The 24,536-nt window shown below is 39.3% G+C and overlaps 1 protein-coding gene across 1 annotated transcript in view; it reads right to left on the bottom strand.

Annotated features, from left to right (window-relative positions):
• Nucleotides 1-6,216: 6,216 nt before the first annotated feature.
• The window catches only part of gna13a (guanine nucleotide binding protein (G protein), alpha 13a), a 64,137-nt gene continuing 45,817 nt past the window's right edge, over nucleotides 6,217-24,536 (bottom strand). The window contains exon 3 of the mRNA XM_078401303.1: nucleotides 6,217-8,411. Within this exon, the coding sequence (XP_078257429.1) occupies nucleotides 7,839-8,411 (573 nt within the window). The 3' untranslated portion in view covers nucleotides 6,217-7,838. The remainder of the gene's footprint in view (nucleotides 8,412-24,536) is intronic.

Genomic DNA, 24,536 nt, shown 5'->3' with positions numbered 1-24,536 from the left:
CCCCCCCCCCCCCTCCTCATCCTATTCCATCCTTATCCCTCCCTCTGGCTTTACTTTTCATTCCTCTTTCTTTATCGACACTCTGTCTCTTTTTCACCTCATATTTGTCACTTACTCCACCTATCTGCCAATCAACCCCCCTCACCTGTATCTACCTATCCATTGCCAGGCTTTGCCCCAACCTATCCTCTCTTTTCCTGCTTTCGTCCTCCAGCTCCATCAGTCTGAAGGGTCATCTGTTCATTCCCTCCAGATGCTGCCTAACCCACTGAATTCCTGAAGCAGTGTTTTGCTCAAGATTCCAGTATCAACAGTGTCTTGTTTTGAATTAATTTGTGCCTTTTCTGTTAGTAATTCCAAGGGAAACTCCCGTTGATACCAATAGGTGAGATTGGGATACAACTGAAAATTATAACTTGCTAAATGAGGATGTTCCCTTTGCCTTCCACTCTACAAAGACAATTATTAAAACAGATAACGATTTAATCTTAAAATTGAACAGCACCATTTCATTCCATTTGGGTAGCCTACAATCCAACAGTATGAACATTGAATTCCAGTAATACAAAGTCATGACAGACCAAACAAAAATTGTATATGTTTAATACACGTCAGTAAATTTAATTTTAGGCATTAATGGCTGCAAAGACAAACTTCTGCATGGTATGTACAGACCAATATAACAGCAGCAGTATAATGAAACAGCATTACTATTAACTAAAGCATTAAATCAAAACAAGCAGTTACTCTCAGCTTTCCAATCGGAATAATTTACTGCCATTTCTGAATGAAGAAAAATATACAACAAAAAGTGAAAGTAAAACGATGTAAAAGATTCAGTCCATATCCACCCCCCAAATCCATGAAGATATAAAACCACAAAAATGTTCCTATACAATAGTATACTGGTTAAATGAATAGTTAAAATACTTTTAGCTAAAGCATTGTTTAACCATTTTTTGCTTTTATTTAAAAGAAAACAATTATTGAATTAATCCCTGTGCTAAGAGCCTACTTTCTATAAATTTGGATATTTTGCTTAAAATATTTCCAATTCAAGTAATGCCACTGAAATTATCAAGATTCAGATAAGAATGTCGAGACTAATGGAGCATGTTGTACAAATTCAGAAAATATGCATATTTCTAAAAACTGTTTTATCAGAAACTAGGCAATATGACTAAAGTCACACACCAAAAGGTAACAAAAGCAAACAAATTCTTCTAGCAGCACCTTACCACTAACATACATTACAAATAAAAGAAAGCCTTAATCTGACTTGAAAAAAACATGTATCTTCTTGATCTTTGACACCATTTTATTAAACCGACAACTCAAATATTAACTAAGTACTGCATTAATAATGTGAAGACAATTGCATGATACACTAATATCTTTATTAAATGGACAAATTGCCAGCTGTGAGGGATCATAATTAGTAGAATTAAGTCTGTTTATGGCAATACATTTTTAAAAGTTTTGCTTTGGCTTCAGCAATGCACAGTTATGTGTTAAGACATCTCTCAACCAATTATTAACCTTTCTCCAATAATAGTAAAAACATCAGAGACAGCAATCTTCTGCCAACAGAACACAAAGGCAGTTCTACATACTTATGGAGTAGTATACATACTAATTATCCACACCACCTCACATTTAAACAGAATGAATGTCCTGATAAAGGCACTCAGGTGCAGAACAAATCAAAGAATCTAAAAATCACAGGTTTATTTCCAGTTTGTGCTGAGATTCCTGAACTCGAATCAAATAGTATAGAAGGGGGGGGGGGGGGGGGGGAGAGAAGTAGAGCAAGTACCCTCAGTAACTAATTACAAACAGACGACAACTTTGCTGGAAAGTGCACATTAATTTTCAATAAGAATTAGGTACGGAAGTGACGTAACCTTGATTGCATAGCCTGCCCAAGTCAATAGGTAAATGTTGGCTAATACATAAAGAGTGTATGGTTTCTGGTATTTTAAAAACAGCTTTCAAGTGTAAAAACTTTGAGAAAAGATGACAATTGCAGGGATGAAAATTAAAGAGAAAATAATTAAAGATCTTTAATTTCTCATAATTATGTTTTTTTTTTAATATAAAGTCACTTTTCTTGCCAATTTGCTGAATAAAGTTGAGAATAATAATTAAAGGTACTGGAGATTTTCCAATGATTCAGTGTCTTGAACATGAACTTCACAAAGCAAATGAATTACAACCCTAAAACTGTACTTCAGCTACCCCCTTGAGAATGAAACCTGGTCTAGCACAGTATCAGCACTATTTTATTTGCACATTACGAGCCAAGCATAGTACCAGAGGACCGTTATTAGCACCCATGAAATAGTACCTCAAAAGCCAGTGCCTCCAATAAACTAGAAAATTGGGGAAAAAAACACATTTGGAAATTGGAAGTAGTATTTGCAAATGAACAGAGGTCACAAAGTTAGGTGTTCACATGCACTGTTTCAGTAGCATCAAAACCAAAATCTACTTTGAAAATATCACATGGTGTCCTCTAGCATGCTGCCTCTTCGATTTTCAAAATCAATATACTTATAGACCAGAATTTCAATTCTAAAGACACTCACTGGGGACCATTTTTTCCTCCCATCCTCTAAGCTGAATAGGTAGTCACAAAGTTCTACGCTACTCTTTTACATTTCATGCATGCTGGAGATTGTGAAAACAGAGACCGTTTTGAATGAAGTTGGGACATGCCCATTCTGTTTAATAGGTCCGTCTGAAAATGTTACTCTAGACTGCATATGTGGATTGTGACATTGTCAGTTTCTTCTTCTCATGGTGTAACACTCCAATGTAACTATTGTCTAATCAACATACAACATATAGGAACTATATTCTTTATTATTAAGCTTTTGAGAAAAGTTACCTTTGTACATACCATTAATGTTATTATCCAACTATTAGCAAATTAACACTGGCTGGTGAACCAACCAAATTACAATAATCATTAGCCATTGATTCCTATAACTAACTTTTCATTCATCATACTAGTTTAGGAACAATGATGCAACATTCATTCATTGTTAGTATTACTGACAACAGCCTATACAGAAATTCACTGATTTTGTTGCTACAGATTTATTTTATTAGCTTGTTAGACATCCAATTTGAATACAATTAATGTGGACAAGCTCACAAACATTAATGAAAAGCAAATTTAACTATTTCTGGATACTTTGGATCTATCTTCTGAAAATAATGACTCACAATTAGTTTTGATGTTTAAGACTGCTGTGAATTTTATACACTGTTATTTATTGCTTTTTTTTTAATGTTGCATCATTTTTAAGACTATAAAACTAATTTTTAATATTTTCAACTTCAAATTTATTGGAAAGTGCATTTCAATAATCGGCACATGCAAAGAGAATCTAAAAATAAAGACAAATCAGAGATATCTCTGAAAATAAAATGTATTTTGTATGACATAAGATGACATAATGGCATGAACCTTGTCTGCATAGAAATTGATATAGTACATAGGTTGCTATCCTGTTTAAGGCCTAAACTCAGCAAGACTATTAAATGAATGATGCTCACTTATTGACTAAGAGTACCTGAATGCAAGGTTTAAAAAAATATCCTTGAATTAAATGAAAGAACAAATTAAATAAATAATTAAGTGGGCTAGTGCAAGAAGTGGCATACAGGTTCAGAAACAGCCTTGAGGAGTCATTGGCAATTTAGATCAATGTAGATAAGTAAAGTTAAAATCTTTTTGAAGTTTTAATAAGCTGTCTTATTTTCAATAAATGAAGTTAAACATACCTCAGATTGATTTACCAGAGCGCTAAAATGAAGGACAAGATCAAACGCCTTCACTAAAGAAAGTGCCGACCTTGTACAAAAACCAATGGAAGCTTAAAATTGGCACACAAGTATTGCCTAATGTTCATCTTAAATTGCTTACAGAATTGAGCAAATAAACAGCACTTTTGGAAGTAAAACTTTCACCAGAAAGTCCAGAAAACAATCGAGTTTTCTGTGTGTTTACAAAGCATAAAGGGTTATGAGTGTCATATTCACATTCAATAAATCAAGCTAGTTAGTTCTATGATTTGGTTTTGCAATCTTTGTCATAAGATAAATGGAGGACTCAGTCTTGGGTCTAAAATCATCTATGTATTGCAGGAAGATTTTTTCTAGTTTTTTTTTAAAATTGCTCTGAGCGTCTTAGAACTGTACATACATGGAAACAGATCCTTCAGCCAAACTCTTGCAAGCCAAATGAGAGTGAGAGAGAAAGAGAGATCGAGCAGCAGTGCAGTGTAATTTACCACTATTTATGCAACAATGGTATAATGAAGATATCTTTTAGTTTAGTGCCATGCCTTTTTGTAGAGAAAAGGGTACCAGTACATATATAACAGTTCGTGCCACACTATTAGCTGCTGCACATAATCTAGTTTTTACGTTTTTAAGAGAAGCTGGTACACTGTACTGGCATGTACCATCACAAAAAGAACACTGGTTTAGTGTACAAATTATTGAGTCTGCATAGAAGGAATTATTTACAGTATTGACTGCAAGTTCGTCTTCAACTGTGTTTTGGATTAAGTGGAGATGAACATCCTTAAGAATCATCTTTATTGCCTCACAGAATGGAGATGATTACTCGTTTACTGAAGAGTATTATACTTTTAGTTGTCAAATTAGTAAAGATTGCTTATTACTGAAGGCACTTTTCTATCGTACTAACCATCCTTAATTGACAATCTCAATAGATGACGAAAATGAGCATGGTACCCCCCAGCAAATGTTAGGCAAAAAGTTATATTGTTAAAGCCTTTAGCCAATCAACACCTACGTCCAATGAAGGCCTTCAATGGGCAAGAAAAAAGGAAATGCATAACACCATTTATTCAAAACAACTCTTAAGAATAGTCACATTTAGTATCTGATCCATTTAAGCATTGGTTTAAGTAATCAATAGCACAGATGTGTTTGTCTTGAATATGTGGTTATTTTTTAAAGTCTTGAGTTCAGTCAGACGAGCAACTATAGTTTCCAGTTTTCCCCACAGATTTATAGTAACTCAAATGAAAATTAAGGCTTTTACAATGTCAGCATAAGTCACTGCATAGCGGGCACAGTCTATTTTGGAAGATTTTGTCAAATGCAGTTTGATAATCTTAAGACAGTATAGTTTCTCCAGTCATAACAGCCTAATGCGTCACAGTACATTTTAATACATTGCGTAGACTACACTGGAACATGCTACTTTAAAGTAGACAGATATAACAAAGATTTAACCCATGTCCTAGTTCTTGCCAAATTCATTTTCTTCAAAGCTACATTCAATGATACTGTCTGTATTCATAACATTTCCTAGGATTTTAATATAGTTTTTATGAAAAGGTAAATAAAATCCATGCGTACTGAACAAATCAATAGTAAATTTTGTCTAACAGAAATCAGAATTACATCAAAGAATATTTTTCACGAAGCATCTTCGAGGCTTCACAATATTCTGCCCACCAAATGTGCCATAAACTTTTTCTTTGGTTCTCATCATATAATTGACAGATAAGTGGCTCAACTAACTTCTAGTTATGAAAACAAGCAATATACTACAAGATACTGGAAATCTGAAATTAAAAACAAACTACAGTGAATACTCAACTGCCTGGCTGCATCTCTAGAGAAAGAAATTGAGTCAACTTTCCATATCAATGTTTTTCCAACAGTCATCAACTTTTATAAGCCATCAAATTGAAGCATAGGCTGGAAATCGAAAATAAAAACAGAAATTGTTGTAAATACTCAGGTCAGGCAACATCCGCAAATAGAGTCAATGCACCATTAACAATGAAGGATTTTGAATCAGTTTCTCTTTCTACCACATCTTACCCAACCTGTTGAGCATTTCTTCCATTTTCCATTTTTAATCAGCAACCTACACTGTTTCTTCCTCCACAAATGCTACCCGATCTGCAACATGCCCAGCATTTCATCTATATTCCAAATTCTGACTTTTTCTTTAAAGAATGCAAATTCAGATCATCTTAAAATGTATTTGACAAATTGGTGGTCTCTGCAGACCTGTCCCCCGAACTGACTTTCTCTTTGACCAAAACCACTGAAAGACAAAATCAGGTAGGAACCAGCTGCAAACATCTGCAAATGGCACTTTGACAATGAAAATATTTGTATCATGCAGAATGTTAAGAAACCGATATAAAAGACAGCATATAATAAAAAAGTTTTGATTTATAAAACTATTCAAATAGAAAAAAGTAAGCAACAAGTGTGACAAGCCTGTTATTCAATAGGGTTAGAATTTACTACTTTCTGACAGCCCAAACATTGAGGCACATGTTTTAAATACTAAAAAAGGCAGTAATATATTTTAATAGATGCTACAGTTAAGAAAACCCACGATAGAACATACTGTTTTCCCTGCAATTTTCAGTTATTATAGTTTCAGCTTTAACAACCAATGTTTTTAACAAAACAATGGACAACATTTTCACTGTAAATTGTACATTGATAGATTTAGCAAATTGTTATTAATAATGACTGCTCAGCTGAATGGGCCTGCAGACACGAGTGAATTCTAAACCCTGTATTTAATTAGGTCAAATTTAAAACTAATTTAAAGTCAAACTGTTTAAAAAGCAAGTATTTATCCATGATTAGCACTGCAATAGTAGTATTTTGCAACACTGCAGTTTAAGGAAGTAAAAGCTAATTTTCAGATAACTTTCAAAAAAGGCAACATTAATCATAATTATATTAAATTATGTCATTACAATTTTAAACAAACAGTGGGTATATTTCAAGCACACAGTAATATCAAATACCTTAATATCAAATATATTAACTGCAACTTGCACTGAAGACCACTGGATCAATAATAGAAAAAACTCTCATTGCTAAATAGAAATTTAATGGGCATTTTTACTGAGGTATGATCCACAGATTAAGCTGTTAATGACAAACGTTTAGGTCGGGAACTTTTTAAAAAAACAGCCCATTTTACTGTAGCACCAAACAGTAAATTAAATTTTGGCTTACTACATTAGGTTATGATCAGTTGGTATGGCATGGTTGTATCAGCACTATTCTAAACAGTAAATTTGGCCACAAATCTAGTACAATTATGAAGCAATTCTGCTAAATTTGTCAAGTCGGTACTATTATAATACTATGTTGCAAGACTGCAAACATTAAACAAATTCTCTTTTCTGTGAAACTTCCAATAGGGAGGTGTTTCCCTTAAATCCAAATTTACACAAATTACAACTGCTTCACATTTCAAGATGTTCCACACTTTGACTATACCTCAACAGTAACCAAAAGGCAAAATTTAAAAACTTTCTAGGAAGATTTTAAAAACAATCTGAATATAACAAAAGCAATACTCACTCCCTAAAGGAATACTTAAGGCGTTGCTTACTTGTTTTTGTAATATTCAAAAACATTTTTTGCACTGAAATAGCCCTTTTTATTTTGGGGGGTGGGGGCTGGTAAGGGGTTGAAATAGGAAGATAGTAGATATTAATGTTACAATCCCCACAATGAACACCACAGCTTTGCATTATCTGGCAATTTTTTTCACATATCTTCATTTTTGAAGAAACAAGATCGTAAACTTGCTGGGTTGTCTAAGTGCACGCACAGAATACCTTAGCACTACCCAAATGGGAGCAAAAGCAATTGAAAAGCCAAGTCAGAAAAACAAATTTGGCATTAATCTGATTAAGCAGTTTACAGCGGCTGCCTCAAGTTTCTGAAGAAAATGCAACCTTAATCACACAATGGTGTAAGCTGTTGTCAATGCCAAAAATTAAAATTAATGAAGAAAACTGATGTCACTGAAGCATCAGCTGCTTAAGGTTGTCATGGAGAATAGTGTCTTTGACGTCACGGAAGACCAGACGAATATTTTCGGTGTTAATGGCGGTGGTGAAGTGATGGTATAGTGGTTTGTGTTGCTGGTCTCGACGTTTGTCACGAAAGCACTGCACAAGGAACTGTTGGACATCAGAGAGCTCATGGGGACTTCCCTCATATTGAGGAAAGTAGTCTCTGATACTAATAGTTTTAACCTTTTCTTCTAGCAAGTCCGTCTTATTAAGGAAAAGAATGATGGAGACATTGCTAAAGACTCTGTTGTTGACTATCGTCTCGAAGATGTTTAAGGATTCACTCAGGCGATTCGTCTGCCGGTCTTCCATCAGCACTTGGTCAAATTCACTTGACGACACCAGGAAGAGAATGGAAGTCACGCCATCAAAACATTCAAACCAACGCCTCCGTTCTGATCTTTGTCCACCTACGTCCACCATCTTGAAGGGCACATTTTTAATTTCAAAGTCGTATTCATGTATTCCTTTAGTGGGCCTTCGTGCCAGTAGAATGTCCTGTTGTGTTGGAAGATATTCCTAAAAAAGAAATCAGAGCCAAATTAATACCAAGTACACAGGTGGCAATGGTTCAAGCCAAAATCTAACATATCATTGTACAAATAAATGGATACAACTTCTTCATGCGCATCTGGACGCAGCATCTGTGGATTAGACTAAATGCTTAAAAAGATTAGAGTTCATTTTGTGACACAATACTCATTTCATGAAAACAGCCTACAAACATCACATATAATTAAATTCAATCCTTCAGGACCCCCAGCATTCTACAGTGAATTAACTTGTTTCTTACAACAATTTTCCCCCCAGAAAATAGCACCCAAACGCCATGAAAAGATTTCTACCAAAATTTCAAACTGAAGGTGGATAAATTGTTGGAGGGGATTCTTAGGGACTACCATCATTTGGATAGGTACACCTGGCTTTTGTATGGGAAATAATGTCTCACAAATGTTAAAAAAAAATAAAAAATTTTAAGAGGTCACCAAGAGGATTGATGATGGCAGGGCAGTGACAATGTCTCTATGGACTTTAGCTAGGCCTTTGACAAGGATCCAATTGGTAGGCCAGCTTGGAAGGTTACTCGTATGGATCCCAAGGTGAGCTAGCCAATTGCAATCAAAATTGACAATGGAAGGAGTCAAAAGGTAGTTGGGAAGGGTTGTTTTTCTGTTTGGACCGCCATGACAGTGGATGGGTCTGCTGCCATTTATTGTGCAGTAAACCTTCACAATTAGGAATCTCTATGTAACGGATTTCAGTTCCAAGGTGTCCTTGTTTGGTGACGCTTGGCGGGCAGCACAGCTCTAGGCAATGGAAAGGCACAGCAGAGAAAGAGCAAGCAGCAAAACACTCTTGAAGAGCGTTGCATTGGGCACAGGTTTGCAGCAACTGCCACAAAGCAAGGACCTGAGGTGTTGGATGCAGAGGCAGCTTGTGCCACTGCGCCTGCGTTTCCCTGGCAACACATGCCTCAGTCACTTGGTAATGGCGTGAAGCTTTCGTTGCATCACCCCCCACTTCCGCAGGTTACCCTATCATCTGGTGCCACATGGTGGACATCCGGTTGTGGGAGTGGAGAGAGCAAGCAGCATGAAGGTGGCATGTGTACCAGGCATACATACCCCTGGCGCACCATGTGTGGGGCCGGGGGCTCCGTGGCTCCCCAACCTGTGAATTCCCTCTAGTTTAACCCCACCACCCACCGATGCCGCATTTCCTCCCACCCAACCTTGGGTTAAACTAGTTAATATTTACCCCCCTCACTTGGTTATACCAGACAACCGCAATAACAGATAAACCATGTCAAACTACTTGCACGGTACATGGTAGAACCCTGGAGTGTGTTGCAGAACAGAGATCTGGGAATATAGGTGTATCTGGGAGTACGGGTGTCTAAAGTGACAAGCTAGCCTTAATTGGAAAGGTAATTGAGTGCAAAATGACATCATGATGCAGCTGTACAAGTTGTTGGAGTATAGTGTGCATTTACGGTTGCCGAGCTATAGATGTACGTCATTAATTTGAAAAGGGTACAGAAGGCTTGAGTTATGGGGAGACGTTGGATAGGCTGGAAGGAGGCATCATGAGGGGCATGGGTTAAGCTGAAGCACACAGTCTTTTTTTCCCAGGTTTGAAGATTCTAAAACTCGACAGCACAGACTTACAGTGTGAGGGGAAATATTTAAGAGGGAACTCAGGGGCATTCTATTCACTCAGAGGATAGTTGGTATCTGGAATGAGGTGCCGAGGAAGCAATCAGAACTGATAAAATTATGACTTTAGTATGTACAGGTTTGTTTACACCAAGTTATTTGGCTTGGTGTAAATGTAAAAATTGCCCCTGGTAGTGTTATTGTGCGGAGATCGCTGGTCGGTGTGGACTCGGTGAGCCGAAAGGCTTGTTTCCGCAGCTGTATCTCTAAAGAGACATTTAGACATGCACTTGAATAGACAAAGCACTGAAGGATATAGATCTAGAGTAGGCAAATGAGATTCTGAAATCAGACAAAAAAGTCAGAATGGACATCGTGGACCAAAGGACCCATTTCTGTGTTGCACAATTCTTTGACTCAATTATATTGTTTCTGTTGACCTGATTATTATTAAAATTAAAACATCAATGGGATCAATAGTTTATACAAAAGTAAAATACTAAAAAAAATCTTAAGGCTACACTGGGGAGAAACAATGAACATTTCAAGTTGAAAACATTTAAAATTGACCTTTCATCAGAACTAGGAAAAGATGAACATTGTTTTAAAATGCAAAGTGGGAGTATTAAGTTGGGAGAAGTAAATAATTGCCACAGCTGGAAAGCGTATTTGAAATTTTAGAGATTGGCAAGGGAGGAAGTGAAAGACCTAGTATTACATCTCTTATGATTGCATGGGAAGTGCAGTATTAGTATTAGATGGAAAAGTGACCCACACTGCACAAGAAGGAACAGATCTTTTGAAATGATGGAAAAAGAGGAGGGGAGGAAAAAGGTGTCTGGTTATGACTTCATATTAGAGATATTGAAAATTAAGGAGAATGAGCCACTGACTATAAAAGCTGCTGAGATGAAAGGCATGGTAAAGGGGAATCCAATCTGATACTGACAGGGCGAAGAAAGGGTAAGACCTCAGTTGCAGGAAATCAAATACACATGTCACATAGAAAGCACCAAGGAGAAAGGGAGGCATTAGTAAGGAAGGTGGCAGAGTGAAAACAGATGCAGCATAGACAAAAGAATGGGAGTGTGTCAGGGCACAACAAACAGCAAGAACAAGCACATACTCCTGACAATTCCTGAAACAGCAATCAGAACATCAGGTTGCACATCTCAAAGCACAAACTTGTTAGGATACAGTTGCATCGCACTGGAAGTGCTTTGACATCTTGGGTAATTGTCATTAATCGGGAATGAAAGCAGCACATTGCGAAAGATTTAATAGAAAGCAAACAGAAGCAGGGACAGTATTCACATTTCTTGTGATTAATCTTGACTGTTGAAGTGACTCTTTGAAGTAAACTAAATTTATTTTTTGAAGAATATGCAGATGATGGCCTTGCATTCCAGGAAATCATAATCATTTTTGAGGAAAACAGAGGACACCTGCACAGTAACAATGGTCTAACGTAAGGAAGCATGTTGGGAGAGAAGGAATGGGTGATGTTTCGGGTCAAGACCCTTCTTCAGACTGGAAGCATGTTGAAGCATTGGAAGTAGCTTTGTGGTGATTTACTAGACTGTTAGCCATCTTGAAAAATCAGTCTTTCAAGGAAAGGTTGGATGGACTAAGCTTGTAACCATTCACGTTTAAAAGAATGAAAGGAGAATGAAAAGAATGAAAGAATGAAAGACGATCAAACCAAAATCTTGAGTCTTGATGGATGGGATGTTTCCTCTCTCTTATTCTGAAAAACTATGATTAGGGTGCACTGCTGTTTAAAATGTGTCACCCTGTAAAGACTGAGGCAAGGTGAAATTGTCGTTTGGAACTCTCAAAGGATATTTTAACTTTTAAGCCAAAGATAGTTAGATATTTCATAATTCCTTGGGACGATGGGAATGTAGAGTTGAGTTTTATATCAGACTAACCACGATCTCATGAAATGCTTGAATAGCCTAATGGCCCACTCCTGCTCCTACTTCATATGTTTAAACGTTTGCACATAAATCATTTTCGGATTTAATAACTAAATTTAGGGGAAACTGTACAAGAGTTCTGTTTAAACCACTTCCTGAAAAGGCTATGGGAGATTAAAAACGTTCTCATACTATTTACATAACAGATGGATAAATATGCAAGATGGATCGCCCACATTTTTGTTTGGACAAGATATGGGAAGTGGGATCAGTTTAGTTTAGAGATACAGCACGGAAACAGGCCCTTCGGCCCACCGTCTCACCGGCCTGCGATCCCAGCACATCCAACACACATTAGGGACACTTTACACTTATGCCAAGCCAATGAACCTGCAAACCTGTACATCTTTGGAGTGTGGGAGGAAACCGAAGATCTCAGAGAAAACCCACGCGGTCACGGGGTGAACGTACAAACTCCGTACAGACAGCACCCAAAGTCGGGATTGAATCCGGGTCTCTGGCGCTGCAAGCACTGTAAGGCCGTAACTCTACTGCTGCGCCACCGTGGCCACCCACGGTTGGGTTTTGACCTCGAGCGCTGAATGATCTATTACAACTAATCAGATAATGATAAAATTAATGAGTATACTACAATCTCCTTTGGGTCCCTTCTGCCATTGAATACAATTTGATCTTGCACGTCAACCCAAGTTGCCTGTTCCAGTCTGATATCCCTTGATTTCCTTATTGCCCAATCTATAGACAATAGACAATAGGTGCAGGAGTAGGCCATTCAGCCCTTCGAGCCAGCACTGCCATTCAATGTGATCATGGCTGATCACTCTCAATCAGTACCCCGTTCCTGCCTTCTCCCCATACCCCCTCAATCCGCTATCCTTAAGAGCTCTATCCAGCTCTCTTGAAAGCAGCAGCAGTCTCCATATGGGGTACTGATTGAGATTGCAGAAGCAGCAATCAAAAGCAAAAGCAGCAATCAGCAGCAGTAGCAGCAATCAGCAGCAGTAGCAGCAAGCAGCAAGTAGCAGCAAGCAGCACCAAGCTGTGTTGCTTGGGAAGTATTGTGTGGGGATTGTGTGGGGATAGTAAGGAGTAAGACCTGTGTGATCTCCCGGACAAATTTCGATCGCCTAGCTTGGGGTCGGAGAGGAATTTCCCGGATTTTTTTTCTCCCAAATTGGCCTGGGTTTTTTATCCGGTTTTTCGCCTCTCCCAGGAGATCACTCAGTTCTTTGGGGTGGGCGGTTGGAGCAGCGGCCGGGCGGTAGGTTTAGTAACCGAGCACGGGGCTTTGTTTGGGGAGTATGAGTGCCAGGGCAGTTTTTTGTTCTGGGTGTCGGATGTGGGGAATCTGGGAGTCTGATAGTCTTCCAGACATCCACATCTGCGCCAGGTGTGACGAGATGGGGCTCCTAAGGGACCGTATTAGGAACCTGGAGCGGCAGATTGATGACCTCCGTCTGATCAGGGAGAGTGAGGAGGTTATAGATAGGAGTTACAGAGAGGTGGTCACTCCTAGACCACGGGAGGTAGACAAGTGGGTCACTGGTAGGGGGGGCAAGGAGCAGAGGCAGGGACTAGGGAGTACCCCGGTGGCTGTACCCCTTGGAAATAAGTACTCCTGTTTAAGTACTGTTGGGGGGGGACAGCCTACCTGGGGGCAACGACGGCGCCCGGGCCTCTGGCAAGGAGTCCGGCCCTGTTGCTCAGAAGGGTAGGGAAAGGAAGAGGAGAGCGATAGTAATAGGGGACTCTATAGTGAGGGGGTCAGATAGGCGTTTCTGTGGACGCAGTCGGGAGACCCGGATGGTGGTTTGCCTCCCTGGTGCCGGTGTCCGGGATGTGTCTGAGCGTGTCCAGGATATCCTGAAAGGGGAGGGAGAGGAGCCAGAGGTCGTGGTACATATAGGTACCAACAATATAGGTAGGATAAGGGAAGAGGTCCTGAAAGGAGAATTTAGGGGGCTAGGAAGAGAGTTAAAAAAAAGGACTTCCAAAGCAATAATCTCAGGCTTACTGCCTGTGCCACGCGATAGTGAGAATAGGAATGGAGTGAGGTGGAGGATAAATACGTGGCTGAGGAACTGGTGCAGGGAACAGGGTTTCAAGTTTCTGGATCATTGGGACCTCTTCTGGGGGAAGTAGGACCTGTACAAAAAGGACGGGTTGCATCTGAACCTGAGGGGAACCAATATCCTGGCGGGGAGATTTGCTAAAATAATTGCGGAGACTTTAAACTAGTACGGTTGGGGGGAGGGACTCAAACACAGATAGCTAACAGGCAGTGTGTGAGGCAGGAGGCAGAAAAGGGAAACACTCAGACCCAATATGTAGGAGAGAAAGAAGGGAAAATAAATAAACTGAGAATAAGAAATGATGGGTCCCTTAAATGTGTATATTTTAATGCTAGGAGCATTGTAAGAAAGGTGGATGAGCTTAGAGCCTGGATTGACATCTGGAAGTATGATGTTGTGGCGATCAGTGAAACATGGTTGCAGGAGGGTTGCGATTGGCAATTAAATATTCCAGGATTTCATTGTTTCAGATGTGATAGAATCGGAGGGGCAAGAGGTGGGGGTGTTGCATTGCTTGTCAGGGAGGATATCACAGCAGTGCTTTGGCAGGACAGACTAGAAGGCTCGATTAGGGAGGCTGTTTGGGTGGAACTCAGAAATGAGAAAGGTTTAGCAACACTTATAGGGGTGTATTATAGACCGCCAAATAGGGAACGAGAATTGGAAGAGCAAATATGTAAGGAGATAGCAGATATTAGTAGTAAGCACAGAGTAGTGATTGTGGGTGATTTCAATTTTCCGTATATAGACTGGGAATCACATTCTGTTAAAGGGCTGGATGGTTTGGAGTTTGTAAAATGTGTGCAGGATAGTTTTTTGCAGCAATACGTAGAGGTGCCTACCAGAGAAGGGACAGTGTTGGACCTCCTGTTAGGAAATGAGATGGGTCAGGTGACGGAGGTATGTGTTGAGGAGCACTTTGGGTCTAGTGATCACAATGCCATTAGTTTCAATATCATTATGGAGAAGGTCAAATCTGGACCAAGGGTTGAGATTTTGGATTGGAGAAAGGCTAATTTTGAGGAGATGAGAAAGGATTTAAAAGGAGTGAAATGGAAATTTTTGTTTTATGAAAAGGATATAATAGAGAAATGGAGGATATTTAAAGGTGAAATTTTGAGAGTACAGAGTCTTTATGTCCCTGTTCGGTGGAAAGGAAAGAATAATAATTTGAAAGAGCCGTGGTTTTCCAGGGAAATTGGACACTTGGTTCGGAAAAAGAGGGAGATATACAATAAATATAAGCGGCAGGGAGTAAATGAGGTTCTTGAGGAATATAAAGAATGTAAAAGGAATCTTAAGAAGGAAATTAGAAAAGCGAAAAAAAGATATGAGGCTGCTTTGGCAAGTAATGTAAAAGTAAACCCAAGGGGTTCTACAGATATGTCAATAGCAAAAGGATAGTGAGGGATAAAATTGGTCCATTAGAGAGTCAGAGTGGACAGCTATGTGCTGAGCTGGAAGAAATGGGGGAGATATTAAACAATTTCTTTTCTTCGGTATTTACCGAGGAGAAGGATATTGAATTATGTGAGGTAAGCGAAACAAGTAGAGTAGTGATGGAAATTAGGAGGATTAAAGAAGAGGAGGTACGGACACTTTTGAAAAATATAAAAGTGGATAAGTCTCCAGGTCCTGATAGGATATTCCCTAGGACATTGAGGGAAGTTAGTGCAGAAATAGCAGGGGCTATGACGGAAATATTTCAAACGTCATTAGAAACGGGGATGGTGCCGGAAGATTGGCGCATTGCGCATGTTGTGCCTTTGTTTAAAAAAGGTTCTAAAAGTAAACCTAGCAATTATAGACCTATTAGTTTGACATCTGTGGTGGGAAAATTAATGGAAAAGATACTTAGGGACAATATATATAATTATTTGGATAATCAAGGCCTGATTAGAAACAGTCAACATGGATTTGTGCCTGGAAGGTCATGTTTGACTAATCTTCTTGAATTTTTTGAAGAGGTTACCAGGGAAATTGATACGGGCAAGGCTGTGGATGTTGTCTATATGGACTTCAGTAAGGCATTTGACAAGGTTCCACATGGAAGGTTGATTAAGAAGGTTAAATCGTTGGGTATTAATAGTGAGGTTGCAAGATGGATTCAACAATGGCTGAATGGGAGATACCAGAGGGTAACGGTTGACAATTGTATGTCAGGTTGGAGGCCAGTGTCTAGTGGAGTACCCCAAGGATCTGTGTTGGGTCCACTGTTGTTTGTCATTTACATTAATGATCTGGATGATGGTGTGGCAAATTGGATTAGTAAATATGCAGATGATACTAAGATAGGTGGTGTAGTTGATAGTGAGGTAGATTTTCAAAGTCTACAGAGAGACTTGGGCCTTTTGGAAGGGTGGGCTGAAAGATGGCAGATGGAGTTTAATGCTGATAAGTGTGAGGTGCTGCATTTTGGTAGGACAAATCAAAATAGGACGTACAGGGTAAATGGTAGGGAATTGAGGAATGCAGTGGAACAGAGGGATCTGGGAATAACTGTGCATTGTTCCCTGAAGGTGGAATCTCATGTGGATAGGGTGGTGAAGAAGGCGTTTGGTATGCTTGCCTTTATAAATCAGAGCATCGAGTATAGAAGTTGGGATGTAATGTTAAAATTGTACAGGCCGAATCTGGAGTATGGTGTGCAGTTCTGGTCGCCAAATTATAGGAAAGATGTCGACAAAATGGAGAGGGTACAGAGGAGATTTACTAGAATGTTGCCTGGGTTTCAGCACTTAGGCTACAGAGAGAGGTTGAACAGGTTGGGTCTTTATTCTTTGGAGCGTAGAAGGTTGAGGGGGGACTTGATAGAGGTTTTTAAAATTTTGAGAGGGACGGACAGAGTTGACGTGGGTAGGCTTTTCCCTTTGAGAGTGGGGAAGATTCCAACAAGGGGACATAGCTTCAGAATTGAGGGACAAAGGTTTAGGGGTAACATGAGGGGGAATTTCTTTACTCAGAGGGTGGTGGCTGTATGGAATGGGCTTCCGGTGGAAGTGGTGGAGGCTGGCTCGATTTTATTATTTAAGAGTAAATTGGATAGGTATATGGATAGGAGGGGATTAGAGGGTTATGGTCTGAGTGCAGGTAGATGAGACTAGGTCAGGGAGAATGGTCGGCGTGGACTGGTAGGGCCGGACAGGCCTGTTTCCATGCTGTAGTTGTTATATGGTTATATGGTTATATGGAAAGCATCCAACGAACTGGCCTCCACTGCCTTCTGAGGCAGAGAATTCCACACCTTCACCACTCTCTGACTGAAAAAGTTCTTCCTCATCTCCGTTCTAAATGGCCTACCCCTTATTCTTAAACTGTGGCCCCTTGTTCTGGACTCCCCCAACATTGGGAACATGTTTCCTGCCTCTAATGTGTCCAATCCCCTAATTATCTTATATGTTTCAATAAGATCCCCCCTCATCCTTCTAAATTCCAGTGTATACAAGCCTAATTGCTCCAGCCTTTCAACATACGACAGTCCCGCCATTCCGGGAATTAACCTAGTGAACCTACGCTGCACACCCTCAATAGCAAGAATATCCTTCCTCATTTTCATAATGAATAAAGTTAATGTTTGACTATTCTCTGTCTTCCAAGATTGAACATTCCAAGATTGAACATCCCAAGTCTACACAACCCTCCGTGACCACCTAGCAATTGACTCTTCAAACCAAGAAAAACTTTTTTTTCTTGAACAAATGTCTGAACAAATAACTTGTAATTTTGATCTTTTTCAGAATCCATCATCCACCTGAACCCATATTGGAAAACATGAAAGTTTATAAATCACTCAAAACACAAAAAAAAGCTATTAAACAAACTCAATACATAATTTAGACACAAAATGCTGGAGTAACTCAGCAGAACAGGCTCTGGAGAGAAGGAATCGGTGACGTTTCGGGTCGAGACTGACCCTTCTTACTCAATGCACAATTTCAGTCTTCTAACCATGGTATTAACTAGACATCATAATAAAAACGCTGATAATCCAAACTAGATTTTTTTAGCCTTTGAAATAACAGCAAAGAATATTCAAAACTGATACTTCTTTGCATCAGAGCAGGGCTCAATTATTTGTTTAAGCCTTTGTTCTGGAGACACATACAGGATAAACATTACTCTGAACACAAATCTAATTTGTATGCAAATATATGCAGATCTTTTAACAAGAGGTTTATTGATAGCAGCAAACTGCTGAGTGGAGTTCTGTCAGTCACAGCACAATATCCACTCAATTCAGCACAAGATCAATGTAACATACTCTTGTATAAATAAATATATATAGCACACTCGATTATAGAACCATGGGCCAGTTTAATTTTTCTCACCAGATTCCAGATCTGACCAGATCCAAGATCCGATAAAAGCCACATCTAAAAATTTACCCTAGTTTATAATTTTAAATAATTTCCATAAGTATTCACCATTTTAATATTTGGACATGTAAGCACAACAATTCTTTATTTATGGTGCATCTTTGTGTACATATTGTATCTTCCAGTCGCCACTGGTGGATGAATCTAAAAACAAGCACGACAAATAAAAATAGTTCTCAGATTTTAATTCTTTAGGTTATGCGCGTGACAAAGACAAAAAAAACCAGCTACAGCTAGAGCAAGTTTGCGTTTTCACTTTGATAATTAGAAATTCACTGATGCGGAGTGAAATATGCACACAAAAGACACTGCTGAGCTTCAGAAGAAAAGAATTACTGATGGGAACAATGTTATTTTTTTTAGAAACTTTGCAAATGACAATATAAATTAGATGGCACTGTTTTAACAAGGGTACAAGATCCCTTGTAAAGAGGGTTGGAACAGATGTTAAATGTGTAAAATTCTCTAACATGACGGCACAGGAAGAAAATCGGTTTTAAAAGTGCATATGACATACTAATCTTTGCAACAGGAGGTACAAAGTAGAGTAAAATGAATGTGGCTGCTAAATATTACTAACACCAACTAAATTCGAAATACGAACTGTCTTGGTTGCACTAGGGACTTTAGGTTTTTGTCTTGGTTTTTTGTACTTGTATTGCTTTTATAAATTCAACTTATATTTTGTTCATTATATTATCTATTGAGTACTGTGTTTACAGATCTGTTATGCTTCTGCAAGTAAGAATTTCATTGTTCCATTTCAGTACTGATAATTCTCTCATGTAAACACAGAACTCAATAGCCACACAAAGAAAAATGTGGTTCCATGAGCCACACAAAGAAAAATGTAAACATTTAAGAATAATTCAGAATATATTTACGAAGACAATTCAGGTGTGACAGATTTCAGTAATGTAGATGACGCTGGAATTGTTCTTTAACGATTGGAAAGGGATCGCATGAAAATACTTTAAATTATGCAGTTTTTAGGAAAACCATATGTTTGAATGGGAGAACCATAGAATGAAGATGATTGGCAAAATAACCAATACGCACGCAGGCACACACACACAAAGGAAAAACTATGTAATGAATGGTTAGGGTTTGGAATGCTCTAAAAGTGATAATAGTAGAGGCAGACAAAATTACATAATTCAAAAGAACTGAATAAATCTAGGAAAGAATTTACATAGTTGGGCCATTCTTTGTCATGTGTGTGACCAAAAAAACAAAAAAATTGTGGAATACATCTCTTCTAATTCTGAAAGCGTTATAGGTATATTGTTTTTTAACTATATATATGACTTACATATGTTGAAGTTTATCAAGTGAAATTTTTATGTTATGCTGGCAATGTTTGTTTTGGGTCAGAGGTCAAATATGACTGGTCACGAGCGTGACCTCACACGGAAGCATTTTTTTCATAACTCAGTTTTATCTTACAAACTGTGAATTTAAAAAAAGACATGCATTATAGTTCTGTAGGTAGGAAAATAGCAATGAATAAGATTAATCTCTTACAAGAATTTTTAAATGTATTACTTTATGTGATGATGTCTGGTCACATGTGTGAGATTTGGTTCACTTTCCAAAGAATGGCCCAGCTACGGGGAGTGGGAAGGTGAGCGGGACATGTTGAATTGTTATGTTGCATTGATACAAGCAACAGTTCAAATGGTCGTCTTCCACGCTGTAACTACCCTGTGGTTCTACAGTAAAAATCTGACCAAGATGCTCTAATCCAATCAAACTACAACTAGCTAAAACAGCATTAGGATTATCTATATTAGTGGTAAAAGGATGGTAATGACAAAACAGAAAGTAATATTTGAACACAATTTACTTGTAATAAAACTCCAATGATCAGGTACCTTTAAGATTTTGATAGTGCCAGACTGCATATTTTTCATATGACTGGACATTACTCCTATTAATTCTGAGACACATTTCAACTTTTATGAAAAACATTACATAGTAGTAAAATAGATGCTAGTGAATCCGACAAGTTTAAAAGAACAGGAAATACACAGGGAAGCTGGCTTGAGCTACAAACCTACTCATGATTCCTGACACATGCCTTTCTGGATTCCAACAGTTTCCAGTTGCACACCCAGCTCACAGTATGAACCCATTCCGAGCTGTACTCTGAGCCAGTCACTGTGGTTGTACTCTAGACACCAGGCTCACTCTCTGGACTAATATGTGAGCCCGACTATAGATCATCAGCTATTTCTGAACCTTTGGATGCCTAATTATCAGAGTTTTGCAGTACATATTCAAAAGATCCAACAACTACCATTATGCATGGCTGACAGATGTAGAATTAATGAATTGTAGTGTTTTGTAGTTGATTTGACATCTTCAATTTCCCCGTTGTCTTAAATTGTAATGGTAATATGTCATGCAAACCACAAGAGTCAATTCCTAGACTATATTAATTGCATGATATTTTAATAAAATTTATAAAGAACAGGTTTTTAAATTGACAAGTGAAAACCACATATAGCCAAAGTGAGAGGATGAGAACTTGAACATCCTCTAAATTCAGGGATGCTAGTTTTCAGATGTTTGACATTTAAAGAATATCTGAGAAGTACATTATTGAATATGATATTCTGCAATATCATGAAACTTTACACTAATACATTACAGTACCATTATTAAAAAAATGTTACTCCCAAATACACAGTGAAATGTGCACTCGCTTGTTCTAGAAGAGTTTGCATCATTCCGAGTCAGATTAGTTCTAGAAGTGTGGAGGGTATTAGGCACTTTCTCATCTCCTGTTGATTCCTTGGTGTTTCCCTTATTGTTGCTGTTCTACATATTTCCTATTGCTATCTCTTTCTAAAACCAGAGAACTGGTGTGAACATCTTGTGAACTGTTATTTTACATGATCCTTCTGCGCTTTTCTTCCAACCAGACACAAAAGACCTATGGCGTTTAGTAGAAGAGCTTTAGATTTACACTCTTCACAAGGTGACAGAGAGTGGTGGACTCAGCCCAGTCCATCATAGGCACAGTCCTACCCACCATCAAAAAAAGAAAGTGGCATCTATCATCAAGGATCCCCACTATCCATGTCATACCTTCTCGCTGCTACCGTTGGACAGGAGATACAGAGCCCAAAAGTCCCACACCACTAGGCTCATGAACAACTATTTACCCGCAACCATCGTGTTTTTGAACCGACCTGGACGACAATAATCTTACCTCAGCAATGGAATACTACGGACTAACTCTTCTGCTACCATGAACTTGGTTTTCTGATTGTGTTTTGTAGTAAAATCTTGCTTTTCTAATGTTTTTCTTTTCACTATCTTTTTATATGTGATTTGTTTTGTGTATCCAGGCAAGTCTACGATGCTGTTGCAAGATTTTCATTGCACCTGTAGCTCAACGTACTTGTGCTTATGACAATTATCTTGACTTGAATTGAATGCTAAATACTTCAATTTACTTGCAGGGAGAGGGTCCATTATGATAAAGCACAATCTGAGATTTGGGACCTTGCTTTTAACAGTTGATTTCCTTTTTCATTCTCTCCATCACTGCGCACAGTGGCTGCTGAAGCACATCTACAAAATGCACTGCAGTTAGTTGCTTGAGCCTCTCCCAAACTTGAAAACCCTACCACCAAGGACAAGGACAGCAAATGTGTAGGAACATGTGTAGGTTCCCCTTCATGACAACTACTATCAGGACTTGGAAATTTATCATCAATCCTTCAATGGCACTGGTTTATAGCCTGGAATTCACTATCCAACATCACTGGTGGGACTATCTTCATCACAATGATTGCAGCGGCCAAGATGGAATCTCACCACCGCCATATCAAGGGCAACTGGGACTGCAAAATTAAGAATTAGCAAAAATAATGACCTCATCAACAATGCCCAAATCCCCCCCAAAATTAACAAAAGGTTGTGAACTAGCATGCAAAGAATTCCAGTTATGAAAGGAACACATTACTGGAAACTGTGTTTAGTGATATTTTGTAAAAATGCTGTAAAAAGTACTTTGCGGGAATTTTGCTACAATGCATTCTCATGCACGTATACCCCCAAAAATTAAACCAAATATTTGTAAATTAAACATTTAGATTTAGAGATACAGTATTGGAAACAGGACCTTCAGCCCAGCGAGTCCGCGCGAAACAGCGACCACCCGTGTACTAGTTCTATGTTACCCCAGTTTCACTTCCTACACACTGGGGGCAATTTATAGAAGCTAACTAACCTACAAACCTGCACGTCTTTGGAACATGGAAGGAAACCGGATCACCCGGAAGAAAACCTCAGTCATAGGGAGAACGCACAAGCTCCGTACAGACTGCGTCCTGTCAGCATCTCTGGTGCTGTAGTGCAGCAACTCTACCACTGCACCACAGTGATTTACAAATACCAGGCAGTATGCTTTCTGAAAACATAGGGGGAATATATGCCACTTGCAGAAAAGATAACATTGTGTTTGTAATTTATCACCCAAATAGGATAACCGATTCAGAAGCAAAATTTAGAATTGTTCAAATTAATTAAATGTCCAACAACAGATTCCTCTAATGCTACTTGGTTTAAATCACCAAGGCATATTTCTTACTTCTTTACTGCTAATTGATCTACCCTCATCTCCTTAAATCATTCTCAAATATCATTGGCAAAGGCAAGCTTCCTATTAAATTGACAGGGACGTCGCTGGAGCTTCTGGGAGCTACACCTGCAAGAACTGTGTCCAGGTGCAGCTCCTGAAGGGACGTGTGGTGGAGTTGGAGAGGCAGTTGGATGACCTCAGGGCCATCCGGGAATGCGAGAGTTTCCTCGACAGGACCTATTGTGAGGCTGTCACGCCAAGGGTCCAGGTCGAGCGAAGGTGGGAGACTGTTTCAGGGGGGAGTGAACGTGGACGTGGACTACAGGAGACCCCAGTGGCTGTGCCTATTGCAAATAGGTATACCCTCTTGGGAACTGTCGGGGCAGAAGACGTTTCCAGTCCGAGTGGCGGACCTGTTGGCAAGGATACTCGACAGGGGAGACCGAAGTCTGGAAGAGCCGTAGTGGTCGGTGACTCCATAGTCCGAGGGACGGACAGAAGATTCTGTGGCAGCAGGAGGGACTTGAGGATGGTCTGTTGCCTCCCTGGTGCCAGGGTTCAACACATCACAGACCGGCTTCAGAAAATCCTAGTGAGGGAAGGCGATCAACCTGAAGTCGTTGTGCACGTGGGCACGAATGACGTCGGGCGGAAGAGGAAGGAGGTGCTACAGCGGGAGTTTAGAGAGTTGGGAAAAACACTGAGAAGTAGGACGTCGAAGGTGGTTATCTCTGGACTGCTACCGGTACCTCGTGCTGGTGAGGCCAGGAACAGAGAGATAGAGGGTATGAATTTATGGCTGAGGGACTGGTGCAGAGAGCAGGGATTTAGATTTCTGGACCACTGGGATCTCTTCTGGGCTAGGGGTGACTTGTACAAAAGGGACGGGTTGCATCTTAACAGCAGGGGGACAAACATTCTGGCAGGCAGGTTTGCTAGTATGACACCTGTGGCTTTAAACTAAGTAGTGGGGGGAGGGGTTAACAAATTGTGAATATGAAGATGAGGTAAAAGGGAATACAGGAGATATTGCAAAAGACTCTCGGAAGAATGGGAACAGAAGTTCTAGAGGGGAAAAGAAATTAAGGGCAGGGCCAATTGTGAACGATGTGAGAGGGGAGGTAAATACAGAAGTTAAAGTGTTGTACTTAAATGCGCGTAGTATAAAAAATAAAGTGGATGAGCTTGAGGCTCAGTTAGTCATGGGCAAGTATGATGTTGTAGGGATCACTGAGACATGGCTACAAGAGGACCAGGGCTGGGAACTGAATATTCAGGGGTACACAACGTATAGAAAAGACAGACAGGTGGGCAGAGGGGGTGGGGTTGCTCTGATGGTAAGGAATGATATTCATTCCCTTGCAAGGGGTGACATAGAATCAGGAGATGTTGAATCAGTATGGATAGAAATGAGAAATTGTAAGGGTAAAAAGACCCTAATGGGAGTTATCTATAGGCCCCCAAACAGTAGCCTCGACATAGGGTGCAAGTTGAATCAGGAGATAA

This window comes from Rhinoraja longicauda, chromosome 6 (genome assembly GCF_053455715.1).
Source record: "Rhinoraja longicauda isolate Sanriku21f chromosome 6, sRhiLon1.1, whole genome shotgun sequence".
NCBI classification, from domain to species: domain Eukaryota; kingdom Metazoa; phylum Chordata; class Chondrichthyes; order Rajiformes; family Arhynchobatidae; genus Rhinoraja; species Rhinoraja longicauda.
This window is presented reverse-complemented; position numbering and strand designations above follow the sequence as displayed.